Source organism: Fundulus heteroclitus, chromosome 2 (assembly GCF_011125445.2).
Source record: "Fundulus heteroclitus isolate FHET01 chromosome 2, MU-UCD_Fhet_4.1, whole genome shotgun sequence".
In the NCBI taxonomy this organism is placed as follows: Eukaryota; Metazoa; Chordata; class Actinopteri; order Cyprinodontiformes; family Fundulidae; genus Fundulus; species Fundulus heteroclitus.
Genome location: NC_046362.1, coordinates 37,203,131 through 37,219,258, shown reverse-complemented (window position 1 = coordinate 37,219,258; position 16,128 = coordinate 37,203,131). Strand labels below are relative to the sequence as shown.

At 41.8% G+C, this 16,128-nt stretch overlaps 1 protein-coding gene across 3 annotated transcripts in view; it reads left to right on the top strand.

Annotated features, from left to right (window-relative positions):
• Positions 1–16,128, top strand: part of tspan9a (tetraspanin 9a) — a 272,692-nt gene that overhangs the window by 240,860 nt on the left and 15,704 nt on the right. For all 3 annotated transcript variants that reach the window (XM_036126694.1, XM_021316710.2, XM_036126679.1), the window contains 3 exons: positions 9,516–9,617; positions 9,916–10,047; positions 12,067–12,150. In XM_036126694.1, the coding sequence (XP_035982587.1) occupies positions 9,516–9,617; positions 9,916–10,047; positions 12,067–12,150 (318 nt within the window). The remainder of the gene's footprint in view (positions 1–9,515; positions 9,618–9,915; positions 10,048–12,066; positions 12,151–16,128) is intronic.

Below are 16,128 nucleotides of genomic sequence, written 5' to 3'. Positions count from 1 at the left end.
AAAAAGCTGATATTATTTGTCATGAGTGCACATGTAGCTCTTGGTGTTTTGACTATTCCGTTGGTGTTATTTTATAATTAAATATTTCTTTGGTTATGTTTGTTTCTGCTGTCCCTGGTTCCGTCCCTGCCTTTCATTCTCTCTGACGTTTTTCATCCGTCTCAGTCCTAAATGTCTGCTAAGTCTGAGGCCGTGGTCTTCAACCAGAAGAAGGTGCACCGCCCCCTATGGGTCGGGGTCAGTATCTCGCTGCCATGTCCACAAGTGATGGTAGGATGGAGTGAGAGATGGACAGACATGGCTCCATCTGCAGTAATGCTGATCCCCCCCACACCAGACCCATCGTACAGTTTAGCTAAGCTGCCAGGACTGAAACACATGCACAAACAGAAACAAATAAGATGAAATAAACTAATATCAGCAGATTAATTAATATCTGCTCAGGTAGAGTCTGCAGTTGCCAGAAATTATTTCCAAGGGGCTAAAACCTGTCTTCCTTATACGTGAGGAAACATTTCTGGTAGCCATCTTTCAGCCAGCTGACTGGCAGTGCATAGCAAAGCACTTCTTAAGCTGTACAATTAACAAAAAAACACATTTTATCTGTAGGAGCAGCTTAATGCAGAACCTGGCAACCGGCCCAAGGCTGCGACCTTGTCTCCGTGTTGAGAACAAGAGCTACGGCTTGGTGTGGAAACCCTTGGAAACATTTTCTTCTGCTCATTAACATCTTATTCCTGAAGGCTAATTGTTTTTTTAAGGAAGGCACGTCCATCTTTACCTTTTATGGATCTTGGTAGATTTCCGAGGACATAGCATGTTTCTGCTGCCAGAGGCGAATCCTGACATGATTATTTTATATCAGCTCTGAAAAGTCCCAGCAAAACGGGGAGCACACCGGCGCATATGACGGTGGATGATAACGCTGCTGCTTGACAGCTGGGTGTGTAAACTGTCACTTATCGCTAGTTTCCAAGTGCTTAGTCAGCCCAAAGTTGCCAAACTAATCAAAATGGAAGAAATGTCTGTTAATCCTTGGTGGGGGAAAGCCAAGGTCATCTTCTGACTTTTTTTATCGAGGTTGACTCAAAGCTCTGAGAAGAGGCCGGGCTACCACTAGCCTCCCTGTACTGTTCATCTGTGATCCAGTGTTTCACTGAGAGGCTTTTGATTTAGTTTCACTGTGTTCAAAATGGTGATGTCTTTACCAAGCAACCTGCAGAGGTTAATTATTCCCAAAGTTCCTGTGACTCTGACTCTGTGACACCTTTAACAAGTCTATGTTTTCTGAATTGCTCCAGAAGAAGGTCATTTGCCACCAAATGTGAAATACTCTGGGATCCGGCTGTCTAAATGGCAGAAGAGACCTTTGTTGTCTGTCCAGTTAAATGATGATTTGTGTTGTTTTGGTCTCTGAACACACGACACACATGAGATCGCTCCACGTTCTCAGAACTGGAGCCGTCAGCTCCGTCGTGAACTCCGGTAATGAGCTGCTCATCGACGCTGGGACAGGTCCCAGTGCAGCCGTCCTGTTGGCTGTTGCCTTTTCATGCAATCTGGTGCCCGGCTCAGAGAGAAAGGGCTTCTCACACTGGGACACTCCATCCGTCTGCAGAGGGATCAGATGTGCTCAGTAAACTGAGGTAAAGCAGAGAAAAAGCTCAAACACCATCTGGTCACGTCAGCACAGCTTCTTCTCGTTGTTGTTTCTGATGACAGGTGGAGCATTCTGTGAGCAGCGACATGCTCCTTCATGCTGTCTTCATATCCACTCACCGGCCATTTTATTAGGTACGCCTTATTACCCTTTTCTTTTTGACATGGAGTCAACACGGTACCTGCGACATTATGGTCCATGCGTCGCTGAGTCGCTGCAGATTTGTCGGCTGAGCTTCCATGACTGAATCCGCCGTTCCTCCTCATCCCAGAGGGGCTCTATGAGATGAGATCTGGTGACTAGTGGAGGTCATTAAAGAGTCGTGAACTCATCATCGTGTTCATGAAAGTAGTTTGAGATGATCTGAGCTTTGGTGTATTGTCCTGCTGGATGGAGACACTGAAGGGACAGACATGGTCAGCAACAACGCTCAGGTAGGCTGTGGGGTTTAAATTATGCCACGTTTGTACCAAGGGACACAAAGTGAGCCAAGAAAATATTCCCCCACACCGTTATACCACCAGCAGCGGCCTGAATCACGTCGTTTCTGATCCGACCACCTGAACTAGTTTACATTATTCCAACCATTTTGTGTCCGTTTTGGCTGAATCTGTGTGAATCTTAGTTTCTAGGTGACAGGAGGGACACGTTGGCTGGTTGTCTGCTGCTGTAGCCCATCTGGTTCAAACATATCTGGCATGCAGAGGAGGTGAACTCTATACTTTGGTTCTTGTTTGCGTTCACACCACTTTGACTCCCTGGATGTTTTCTCTGTGTTGGACCCTGGAAACCGGAGAGAGACGCATGCCTTTCCGTCCCCGTTCTGATGCTCATTCTGAACATCAGCAAGTCGTCTTCACCACGTCTAGATGAATAAATGCAGCACCGTGCTGCCATGTGATTGGCCATTTGTTTTAATATCATTTAAGCATGTGTGCCTAATAAAGTGGCCAATGATTGCATGTCTTTTGTTCCTCCATTTCTCCCGGCCGGTCGGGCTGCAGCCGTTGGATTTCAGTGATGAATGTGCTGTCCTGGGCTGCTGAACGCAGACATGGTCAGCCTGGAGGAAAGCACAAGCTTATCTTTGTAATGAGAACTGTGAGCTTTGTCTCCGGCCCCTGTCAACACATGCCACACATGAAATATTGCGCTGATGCCCTTTGGCAACTTTCAAGGAAAATTACTGAAAGAAAACCCTGGATGTTGCCTCTTTGTGTTGTTGGTGAAGACTTAGCAGAACCAGCAGCACAAGCTTTAGTCCAGGAGTTGATTCTCCTCATGAGGTAATGTAACCTAAATGTGTTTCCTCTCCTCCTTATGTTGGGAATAAATAGGTCAGAGTTGCGTTATTACATCCGCCTTTGTTCTGAACTCATTTGTCTGACTCTTGTTAACAGAAATCTGGATCATTAGGTTTCATTTCAGACTTTTAACAAAGACTCTCATGCAGGAAATGGAACATCTCCAAGTCTTAATGGAAACGCACGTGTTTTTTTTCCCCTCTTCTTTCTACGTTAAAGAGGTTAAGGGGGCGCTCTCTTGTGACTGTGTTAGTGCAAGAAGTCAGTAATGAGTGAGCAACATCACATCTGGCCCAGCGTTGGGAGCAGATGATAAAAGATGGAACCAAAGTACGAGGCAGAGATTGATGATGCGGCTCGTCCTCTAATTTTCCTGCAGAGGGACAGATATGATAAGATCAGCAGCCTGAGGTGCAAATGCAAAGATCCTCCTCTGCATCACTAAAGAAGCCACACAATGAAAAAGAGCTGTGCAAAATGAAATGATGCGATTCTTATTTCAAATGACTCAAGAGGATGTTTGTAATGGCATTTGGATGATGTATACTCATCAATTTGTGGCTAAAGACATTAGGTTTACCCTTAACTTTTATGTCTGTTCAGCTTGCAGAGTTTGATGCCTTGCAGCTTTAAAAACAAGAGTTCCAAGTTTTATGTTAATTTCTGTCTGATCAAAAGATTTTATTTATTCTGTTTTTTTTTAAAATATTTTCCTTTTATGCTTCCTTTTTGCCTTTTCTGATATGTTAAACTTGAATTTCCCCACTTTGGAACAATAAAGGATATTCCTATTCCTTCTATTTTAACCATTTAGAGGTTTTTCATATTTTGTCACGCTGCAACCACAAATATCAATGTATTTTTAGTGCATTATTTTTTAAAAAGAAATCCATATATGGTTTAGAGATTTTTTTTACACATAAAAATCTGAAAGGTGATGCAAGTTCAGTCAGAATGAATAAAGAGCATCCATGATCCTCTTTATTGATGATATCGATGGTCAGCCATGATGATTTCTGGCAGCTTTATTTCTGGACTTTGACTAGGCCATTCTAACCCGTTCTTGGTATCTCTGTCTGCATGTTCAGGGTGGTTTTCTCCTGGAAGGTGAACCTCCACCCCGCTCTCAGGTCTCCTTCAGCTTCTAACAGGTTTTCTTCCGTATTCTCCTGGAATCCATCTTCCCGTCAACTTTAACCAGCTTCCCTCTTCCTGGTTCAGAAAGGCATCCCCCACAGCATGATGCTGCCACCTTTGTGTTTCACCATTGAAGCCTTTGTAGACTAAAAAGGAGAATTCTGGTCTCCTTTGATCAGAGAAATGTTTGCTGTGGCAAACTGCAAATAGGCATACAGTATAACGACTTCCTTTTAACAATAGTTTCCGTGTTGCCACTCTGGGGTAACACGTCCGATATGTGGCGATTCTCCCACCTGAGGCGTGGATCTATGCAGCTCCTCCAGATTTACTGTGGGTCTCTTTGCTGCTTCTTGTTTAATGCTGACCTGATTATGCAAATAGAATTATGCACTACTCTGCATTCCTGTTGATAAGTTGATAAGAAATGACATTGAGGTTTTATCGTTTTAAAATGGGACCACGCTCCAGTGGCATAAATGTGTTTACATGGGGTATTTATTGTTATTTATTAGTATTTACTAGTATTATGTAGTATTTAAAGGTTGACCTACAGAACCCATTGGTCTATTGACATTAAAAATGTACAGTATCTCTTATATAGAAGCCAGGCTGACAGTACAAACTCGCTGCTTCATTCTTGCTAACTGTCGCTCTCTCTCTGTATTTTTTATCTGAAGTATTTGTGCGTCAGCCTGTAACACGGTCTAACTGAATAACCAGAAATCAGTGAATGGCTGAAAGCACCTTGCTTTGTTGGAAAGTGACACACTGGATGAGTGCGCTCGCATTTTAAAAATACATGTGCCTCTTCTACCCATGAACGGCGCATTAACGGTAAAAGAAAGCGTGATCCTTTTGTCTTGATTTTTTTTTTTTTTTACTTGTGACGCCTGTGAAAGCAACATATGACACTGTCTGGTTTCTCTTTCTCAGCCATAATTACCCCGTATCTGAAGAGCCTCTCTGTCTCTCTTTCTAGTTATCCAATCCTCATAGGCACGGCACACAGCAGGAGAGCTGGGCTCTAAATCTGTATTTCATTAACACATCCAATGAGATATTAATCTTCAGCAGACATGACACGACCCTAAGCGCGTTGTTGGGGTTCAGTCAAGAGGAAAATGATTGGCTTGCACCGTGGAAGGGCGAGCTTCAGCGAAACAAAGTGTCACAACCACAGACATCACAGGGAAGTCTAAATTATTATTTTTACAGCGGGTTACAGTGATTTCTTTATCTTTCGCTGTGAATCATTTAAAGGAGGCAGTTAGTGATTGTGTCTACATGGGGTCAAAAGAGAAGAGCCAGCAAATGTTTAAAAAAGGCTCTTTTATTTCAAATGTAGGAGAGTGAAAGGGAAAGAAAATGCCCAGTGGGATTTTTAGGCTGATGATTAGAAAAGGTCTAGTAACATGATTTAAATAGAACCAGAAGGAATTCAGTTCCTCCAACAACATGATGCTAAACTGCTGCCTAGCACCGTGATCGTGGTTCCAAGCATGTTCAAGTTGCTGCTTTACTCTTCTGTAATGAAACAAAAGAAGACGAGCAGAGATGGAGTTGAGAGGTGAAAGACTGAGAAACGTTGGCCGGTCAGCTGGAAGAGGCCGACAGAGATTAATGATCCTCTCTTCCTCCACATTATGAAACATTTATGGTTCTTTGAAAGTCAAACGTTGTTTTGTCTGCAGAACGTAACTAAGATAATTCAGTGACAAAAGTTTTCGAGCAAAGTTCCCAAATCCCAGAATTATTCCTGTTTGATGAACGTCTTGCCGCCCGGTGAAATGAAAGTTAGTGAGCAGAGGAATGCTTTGAAAGAAAATAAAACACAGAATCCCTCCCCATCTGTTTAGCATGAATCTGCATGGATGATCCTCTGCTGCTGCAGCAATTGGCAAGAGAACCAACTGAACTGGAAAGGAAAGAATGGATAAAGTGCCAGGAAAATGTGGGAGCAGACTATACCTAAAAAGATGAGAGAGAATGTCTAGCAAATAAAAAAGGCATATTAGCTAAATGCACAGAGCACTTCCTGACAAAAGTACTAAAGTGAAGATTTAAGGAAGCTCTTTTCATCCACTTATAGCCAGGATCTCCCCACGGTTTATGATCCAAACGCATCATGACTCAACTCAGCAGTGAATCGGAGTTTTAAACATGACACTAACTGCATTTTTTCATTGGTTCAGGTCTAAATGTGATCGGCTCTTTCCTCCATCCAGATCAGGAGTTGTTGCTAAGCACCTGGTTTTCAGGTTCAGGGAATCTCATGGCCAAAACATGAAGCAACATGTCTGTCAATCACCAGTGAAATAAATAATATTCAGCCCAGGCTTTTCATCTCACAGAGGTAGAATTAACAGTAATATCCCAAAAGGAGCGCTGGAGTTCAACCTTTAGAGCATTTTATTTCATTTCTTTTTTTTGTTTTGCTTCTCATGAATGCTTGAACATTTCACTTTTGATGCTGAAAGGAGAACATCTTTTAGTAAAAGTCTTAAATGAACTATAAACTGGACTCTGCACCACATTCACATTCACATTTGCATATTTGCATCACTGCACCTCTATCAAGCATTACAAATGCTGCCGAACTCTTAGTTTCTAAAATGCATTCTTGCGCAATCATTTCTGCTGCACATACAAATGGTTTCTAAAAATACTCACCTGTACACTGTGATCGCACACTGTCTCTTTCTCCGGAATTGTTTACATTTCAATTGTTTACTTTTAAATCACTGCTGCACTTTATCCTGTAATTTACTGTAATTTACTGTAATTTACTGTAATTTACAAGCTGTATCCAAACGAAATTTTGTTCTGTACGCACTCTGTGCATATAAAATGACAAATAAAGTTGTCTAAGTCTAAATCCATCCATTCAGCCGTTGTCCATGCCTGCCTGTCCTTGCAGGGTTTCGGGGGTGGGGGCCAGGGGCCCATCTCCAGCGAGAGGCGGGTTACAACCTGGAGTGATCGCCAGTTCATCACACACACGCTTATACCTAAGGTCAATGTAGAGAGGCACATTAAGCTAGCAGTCATGTTTTCAGTCTGTGGGAGGAAGCCAGAGTACCCAGAGAGAACACATGCATGCATGCACTGCAAAAACTGAACTAAAAATAAGTAAAATGTTCTAAAAATGTGTGTATTTTTTCTTGATTTGAGCAGATAAATAAGATGGTTTGCCAATAGAATAAGATTTTTGCACTTAAAATAGGAACAACTCATCTCCATCATCTTATTTGAAGTGCATTATATCTAATTATCTTATTTTAGGGGTTGAAATACTCATTCCATTGGCAGATAATCTTATTTACCTGCTCAAATATAGGACAAAAACACTCATTTTAAGAACATGCTACTTACTTTTAGATCCGTTTTTGCAGTGTGGAGAGAACATTCAGAGTCCATGCAGACAGACCCCAGGCTGGAAAACGAACCCAGGACCTTCTTACTGCAAGGCAGAAGTGCTAGCAGCTATTCCACAGTGCTACCGAAGGCTTAAATTATCATGCACAATTATTTAACATTGTCTTTTCTATGGACTTTTAACTGAAACAACACAGTGCTTTCTGTTCTTTTTACTGAAATAAATTATATTCCCAGAGGTATTCGGTCCTTCATCCAAGTTGCTGAATTCAGGACTTTCATGGCCTCAGGCGTATAAGATGCAGGACTTCGACGTGCAGAAAGATCACGTCGTTCTCAGACGCTACGTGACTTCTGCTTCAACAAGTCAGGCTGGGAAATTTCCTCTTTAATACATGTTTTAGAGTCAGGTGTTGGTGGCATTTGTAACAAAGTGGTGGGTGATGTAAACTGCCAGGGCATGGTCAGTAAATGCTGAGAGGCAGAATGCACGGGGTCAATAGCTGCAGACGTCCTGACTTCATGTCTAGATGAACAGGAACTTCCTGAGAGCTTCCTGGAACAGGTCTCTGTGGCTCAGCTGCTGCATCCAAGCCTCACATCACCAGGTTCAACGTGTCAGATGCAGTGGTGTAAAACACGCTGCCTCTGGACTCTAGCGCTGTGAGGATGTGTTCTCTGGGGGGGACGAGCCATGCTTCTCTGTCTGCCAATTTAATAGATGAGTCCCGGGTTGGCATTTGGACACAGCAGCAAACGGCCGTTGTTAGATTGGATCTCCTGGGATCTCACTGCCTCTCGTCAATACGTTTCTCCAGCACTGCGTCCTCCTTTTCCTCCAACCCCGATAGTGGCGGCACTAAGTTTGCCCTCGTTTTAAAAGCAGCAACATGTTTTTCATGTTCTGATAGAATTGGCTGACATTCAGTTTTTTGCAGAAGATGCATTTAATTCTTTGTTCACCCACAAAAGTAAGACGTTCTTTCCAAACTGAGCCGAAGGGAGCGAGGTGAACCGTCATGGTGTTAATGTTCCACCTGTGGATGAAACTCGATGCGGTACCTACGGGTATTTTTACCCGTAGGTACGTATGTATGTAGGCGCATAGATATATGTATATATTTAAGTATATAGATATGTTTATATATATATATATATATAGACCACTAAGAATGTAAATGAGACATCATATGCCCATTCCTATTTCCTTTTTTGTATTTTTTGGTATTCTTTTTGATCCATTGTATATATGAAGATTCACTGTATATAACTGAATGCACCTTCCCTACTCTGCACCTTCTTGTATGAGCCGATGTGACGAGTGAATTTCTCCATTGTGAGATCAATAAAGACTATCTTATCTTATCTTATCTTATCTTATCTTCCTGATCACGACGCGTCACTGCTGGGAAAATAAAAACGCCTTCAGAAATGACAGCAGCACATGGAGGAAACACCAAATCCAAAGCATCGCATTTAAACTGATCATATGGCTGATTTCAGATTAGCAGCAGTTTAAATTATGGCTTTCAAACTAATACTGTTATTTAAGTAACTGAGCTTGAAAAATGTTATACCTGTTGTAAATCTGTTTGTCTGAACTTCGCCTGTTTTGTCACCCTGACTGATATTAAATCTTGTAAATTTGTTGTTGTGTTACTGCTCTTTTACCCTTGTTTTCTTGTTGCATCTCTACATCATAGTGGTTTTGTAGTTTTCAAATAAACACTTATGGTCTTTGACTCAACATTATTAGTCATTTCATGAGGGGGGAAAAAGGAATCCATAAGTAGTTATACGCAGCCCTCTAAAAGCACTCTCAGCATGGGTAATGGCAGGATTGTTGACATCTATACGAAGAAGACGTTGATTCAAAAAGAGCGAAATATGTGAACGCACAGCTGCAAACACTCAGGCTCACCCTGCCTTCTTGAATCTTAACGGCACATAAAGACTGAAGAAAGCTGGAGCTCAAATGGCCGCCCCTTAACGCTGGGGTCTCCGACGAAAGGCTAACGTTTTCTTTTTATCTGCAGGTGAGAGAGAATGCTAAGCAGGACCTGAAGGATGGGCTGGCCCTGTACAACTCAGAAAACAACATAGGCCTTCGAAATGCATGGAACATCATCCAGGCAGAGGTGGGAAGGCCTTACTCTGCGCATCGCACATGTATTAGAAACATTAGCATCAATGTTTAATCACCTAAATGCAAAGTTACTCTGAAGTATTCCAGCTAATGCATTTGCAGGCGTGTAGCTGTAGCATTGATGGGACATTAAAAGAATCTGAACTGGCTGAGGGAGTAGGCTTCTTTCGATTATTTATTGCCAACAAACCGATTAAAACACGTTTTACCGCAAAGTTTATGCGAGGACTCTGCGGGCTGACAACAAGTGTTAACCATGCTGGTTTGTGCTTTGCTCGTGTCCGTCACAGTGGAAGTGCTGCGGGGTAATAGCGTACACAGACTGGCACGAGGCCCTGAAGGAGAAGGTGGTTCCTGACCGCTGCTGCCAGGAGCATTACCAGAACTGTGGCCGGAACGCCACCAACATGTTCTGGAACCGGGTGAGTCGACTGATGTGAAGCCAGCGCTGTTTCACAATCACACAGGAGTACAATACCGCCGGCATCTTTGTTCATTTGCTAATTCAGGACAAAAAGGTTCAGCACATTTATTGCAGAGGTTGATTCCACACGGAGGGATGCATGTCTGTTCGTTTTGATTAATATGGCTTACAGCCAGCGCTGGGCAGTACGTTAAGACTGTTTAAAAAGAGATATAAGATGCACTGCAAAAACAGAATTAAAAATAAGTAAAATTTTCTTGAAATTAGTGCATTTGTCCCTTATTTGAGCAGGTAAATAAGATTATCTGCCAATAAAAAGAGTATTTTTACCCCTAAAATAAGATAATTAGATATAATGCACTTGAAATAAGTTGATGGAGATGAGTTGCAAAAATCTTATTCCATTGGCAAATGATCTTATTTATCTACTCAAATAAAGTACAAATTTCAATTTTCATTTCAAGGAAAAAAAAATTATTTTTAGTTCTGTTTTTGCAGTGTGAGACCATATTGTTTATATCGAGATGGTGTTGCCTTATAATTATTATTATTAGTTAGCACTCTCAAGCTTTTGCACCTTTGTTATGCCACGTTTCTCCTTCCACTAAACTAGCGATGGCCTTTTGTTGCTCACCGTCCCTGTGAATGCTGTTAGTGGCCGTCTGCTGGACATCTTCCTGTGGTTCTGTCGGCCGTTACAGAATATCTCTGCATTTAAAGTCCTTTTTGTTGCTCTTACATTATACCCAGATTTTCTGAGAAGCAGCATTTTGGGATTTATTCCGCTGTAAGCCATAACCAATAAAATTAACAAAGTAAAATACTTGAAAAATGTCACTCTGTGTCTAATAATCATTCTGCAAAATTTACAAATGGTGCCTTTAGTTGAATTCAACTAAAAAATATCTCAGTTTATGAGTTGGGTTTATTTCTTGTTGTCACTTGGTTCAAAGGAGAACAAAGACGCACGCAGCAAACAGCGATACAAAGGGAGAGAAAAATGCATCGGCAGAGGAATCCAAAACACAGAACAACCACAAGCACAAAATGACACAGAAAGCTCCAAAATGGGCACCAATGATAAAAAAAAAAGAGCTGTATCTGGGCAGAGAAGGACCACAGACGGATGGGCGGTCATTGCAGAGGGAAACAATTTTGGAAAGCATTTGAGGTGTTTTGCTTTTGCTGCGGACGCTTACTGAGCTCTTTATCTCATTTTAGGTCATTGTCCTGCAGCCTGATACACATGCCACATAAAATCCAACATCGATGGCAGATTGGGTCCACCAGCTCACTGATTGCATTACAGCTTGAGTCCATTCAAACCTGTTTTAACATTTTACTTTTACAGCCCAACTCGGATCGTTATGGACCCTCTTTCTCGCCTCTGCTGATGCAACACGCTGTCCTCAACTCATTGCTACTCTAATTCCCTATCTGCTCTGGCATGTGGTTTGTTAGCAGGTCCAGAGTAAAGGATTAAAAGCTGTAATGTAATTGCCAAAATGAGAATAGGCAGACAATGAGGTGGTCCTGTGGGAAAGCTCATCCCTGAAAGCTTGCGTGTAATCCCGCCCAGGGGAAGCGGCTGCCTGATGTTTCCTTTGGTTCCATGTGCTGCTTCACAATCCCCTCCTCAAGAAGGAGCATCTCTTTAGCACTGAAACCAGAGTTAAATCCCTCACCTCGCCAGAGACAGACCTCTGAACGAGGCTGCAGAATGAAGGAATGCATTATAGAGCTGCCTACGTCCGCTCAGATCTATCCTGCATATTGAAATCTGACCTTACGGGTAAATTCTCTTGTTTTGACGTCTCGTCTGGTATTTATCCGTCGGAAAGTCCACCCTGAAAGTATAAAATGCCTTTTTTTTGTTTAACTGGATGTTTTTTTCCAGCCCAGTGAGCAGCTGATGCTCAAAACGGCAACAGCGCTGACGTGACTCAACTTCCACGCTGAACATTGTTCATTTTCACCAGTTTATTTATTTTTTTTCCCTTCTTTGTTTGCATTGCAGGGCTGCTTCGAGAAAGTGGAGGAATGGCTGGATGAAAACAAGCTTTTGCTGGGAACCATTGGCATGGTCATCTTGGTAGTGCAGGTGGGAGTAATAAAATAATATTCCTTTCTCCTGCCCCGGTTGCTCTTTTATCGCTTTGCATCTGTCTGGCAACGCGTTAAAAAAGGAGAAAAGAAAGTGGCCCCCGTGCCATCTCCTTGGACTGAGAAAGCTCTGAAGCTCGGTGGGCGTTCTGGGCTCCCACACATCTTGAAATATTGCAGCTCTGTTCTCTATTCCTGTCTGGAAGATTCAAAGCCACGTGGCTTTGAGCCAAGGAGGCTGCAGTCAGGTAAGAAAGAGCTATTAGAGGATCGGAGAGCCCAGATACTGAATATAGAGAAGCAGGAAGAGAGTCGCAGATTAAAGCGTCAGGAGGGAGGCTGATAGATATTCCTCAGACGCTGCCGTTTGTCTTCCAGTCATATGAACTGCTTCTTATCCATCCCACTTCCACGCTCCAACGCAGCGTCTCTGTGGGCTTCGGCTGCTTTTTTTTTCTAGCGTGGTGATCAACAGCGGCAGCAGAGAGATGCGAACGTCTATCTGCGAAGTGTCACTGTGGAGATTAAACGTGTCCAAATCGGATTAAGATAAGAGACACAGCGCTGGACTCGTGTGTTTCTGATCGATTGTTGTGAAATTTAACCAAATATGTAGCAGGAAACTGAAAAGTCCACAGCAGCTCCTAATCTTAATTCTTTTCTTTTTTTTTTTCCTGTGTAGAGCTGCCAAGAGAACAATTTTTATTCATTTGAAAAAAAAGAATTAATGAGAATATGTTTCCAGCCTGATTGTAGTCACCATGTGAATTCTGCCTCTTTGACCCAGTTTTAATGTATTACCCTTTCATAATTCTAATTTCCACCATCATTTAGTCCTTCCACGCCCTGGAAATCCTCCACACTGGGCCGCTGGGGTCGAAATATTCAGCAGCAAGTTTTCCTCTGCAGTCTTCTGTCTTTTGTTTTTTTTTGTTTCTACAGACCGTTTTAAATATGCTGATGTTCAAATAGCTCTAACCGAACCAAATGTAGGCACCTTGTCTCTGAATAATTTACTAAATGTGTTTTAGAAGAAATGTGTTGGTATCTGGATAATAAGAGTGAGGACGGTAGTTCCACGCCATCACAGAGCCTCTCAATGCAAAGATAAAGCACCTGCTAAGGTGGATAATAATCTCCTGCATTCTGCAGAGCGAAGGCGTTCATCTGCTCCCAGTCTAAGATGCTCAGTGATCTCCAAAAAAAAATGTTTCCTCTGATAAACTCCTGAAGAGCTCAAACAATATTTTCTCTGCTGATTTGTCTAAACATGAACTATTTGCAGAATTTGAGACGCTATAACTTTCGTTTTAACACTGAAGCTTATTAAGCATCAGCTTCTTATTCACGTCTTCATGTATAACATCAGTGCTTGTGATTTAGTTGCTGATGGTTATATAAAACGTTCAGCTTCACTCATTACTGGGACATGATCTCCCTCTCGCTTGTCCTCCTTCACCGGCGGCCTCTTAGATTTTGTATTGATTTTAAAATCCTACCGCCCTCCTCTAAATCTTTAAATGGCCTCGCCCTTAACTTAAACACATCTCAGACTTATTGAGCTCCTGCGTCCCCTCCCGACACATTGAGATCCATAAATAAAACCAAAAAGCTTACGCACAGATAACTCTTTTAAATCGAAGGAGAAGTGGCTGTTTTTTTTTCTCCCCTTTTGGATTCGTTTTAATGGGAATGTTTGTTAAAAGACAACAGGCTGGGCGTCGCACCCAGAACTCTGCTGGTGTCTCAGTAATTGAGTCTCCTCTAAGCAAAGACAAACCCAATCAGGATTTAGTCGTGCATGACTCTATCGACTTGTGAGGATCGATGTGTCCGATGCATGAGAGGCAGAACGGTGTGTCAGGTAAAACTCGTCCCCACCTGTCTCCAGGTGTTTGTGAATACCAGCATGTTGAGGTTATGAAAATCATGCAGAAAAATTAACTTTGATTCGTTGGTACTGATGGAACTGAATCCATTTTAATGTAGTCATATATAATATAACTAATTAAAAGCCACAACTGTTTTTTTTTTACTAGTTTTATGTTATTATTTGACATTTAATGCGTTTTATAATTTTTATTTTGTGTTGTTTTATGATCGTTTTTATTGTGGTTTTTATCTTGTGGAAGTTGCTATATAAATAAAGTTTACTTATCTAATTTCTGCTGGAATTAACGCTAGCTTGATTTTTATGTTTAGCAGCGGTTTGCCCAATAATACTTTTATTATTATAGCAATAACCTTCATTTATTTATATGTAGTACACTGTTTTTTTTTTATAGTCAAACATTATTTACTAGAGGATTTTATGATGTGGAATTACCTTGAAATAACTATCCAGGCTCTTGTGTTAAACAAACATCGCAGTAGCTATTCCTCAATGACCCATTATCTTATTTTTCTGCTTCACTGATGGAGGGCAGGCCAATAAAATGACAACTAAATGAGTCCAGCAGTTAATAAAAGTGAGTTAATGGCTGTTTATGGACCAATGAAACCAAAAAGTTATTTAGGGCCTTAACGTTGTCTCATCTGCACAACTGCGCACAGCTTGACCACCAATAACGACGCGGTCGGGTTTAATGTGATTAATATTTTCTCTGGGTTCATTGGGCAACAAAACAGTGACATAAAAAGGTATTTACCCCCTTACAGGTTCCATCTGTTCTGCTTTGTTGTTGCGTTTCAATCCGTCAGCTCATCAAGCAAATTGTAACATCTGATGAGGAAAATCTTAGTAAATAGAAAAAGGCAGTTTTCTAATGATTATTTCATTTATGGGGGAATGAAGCAATCCTAATCACCCTGCGTAAGGAAAGAAAGAAGTAATTTCACCGTAAAAAACAATAACTGGACAGAAGTAACTGGCTTTACATCACATTTCACATTTCTTTGCTGAATTGTTTTAATACAGCCACATTGGAGCTTTTTTTTTTTTTTTTTTTTAACAAACAGCTTGTGTAAGTTGGGTCCCTCCAAAACGTTTATCTTGTTTTCTTTTTTAATTTGTCGAAAGAGCAAACGCATCCTGAGTCAGACGCTAGTCAGACGTGGAAGTAATCCGCCAGGATGATTTCCAAACTACTGTCAGGAAGAACAGGAAGGGCATCTTCCACAGCGCAGCACGGAGGATTTATCCGGTGCCAAATCCAAACACTAGATCTGTTCTTGGTGCCTTTAGATAAGAGTTATGAGTCGTGGCTGATTTAAGGAACCGCCGTGCTCAACCAGCATAACGTCAGATGGCGGCGCTGACTTTATAACATCTGCTGTGGATTGTGGTCAGATAAGGCAGACGGTGAAGGTCTGACTAGATGTTAGCTTCCACCGTTCTCAGGATTTACTCAACTATCAACACCCCCGCAGTGACATGACATCTTCCTGCTGCAGGTAACTGATACCGATAAGAACCGCAGAACCTCACTTCAGAAAATCTGAACCTTTAAGGTCATAAACTGATAGCTGAATATTTTTCCATCAGTGAAGCTAAGCCTTCCAGGTTCTGAAGCAAAACATCCCGGATCTTTAAACCACCAGCGCCACGTTTAGGCTGGATCTTCTGTTTTTGTAAGGCGGTCCTGGTTTTCCACCAGGTGTAACACGACGGCTCCACTTCTGTCTCGTCTGTCCACAGAATATTTTCCAAAAAGTGTTCATCAAGACGTTTGTGTTATTTTTTTTATTTTTTTTTTCTGTAAATGTGAGACGGGCCTTTCCTGAGGCAGTGAGGCCAGCAGAGCTGTAGACGTTTTCTGTTCATCTCTGAGGAATCGTTGATGAACTTTTGGGGGCATTTTGGTTAAAAGGTTCTCCACTGTTCCATGTTTTCTCCACGTGTGGCTGATGGTCCTTACTGCAGTTTTCTGGAGTCCCAAACCTTAGTAAAAGCTTTTCGAACCCTTTCCAGGCTGATAAATAACAAGGACTTTGTTTCTGCTCTTGAATTTCTTTAGATCGGAACATGACCTACTGC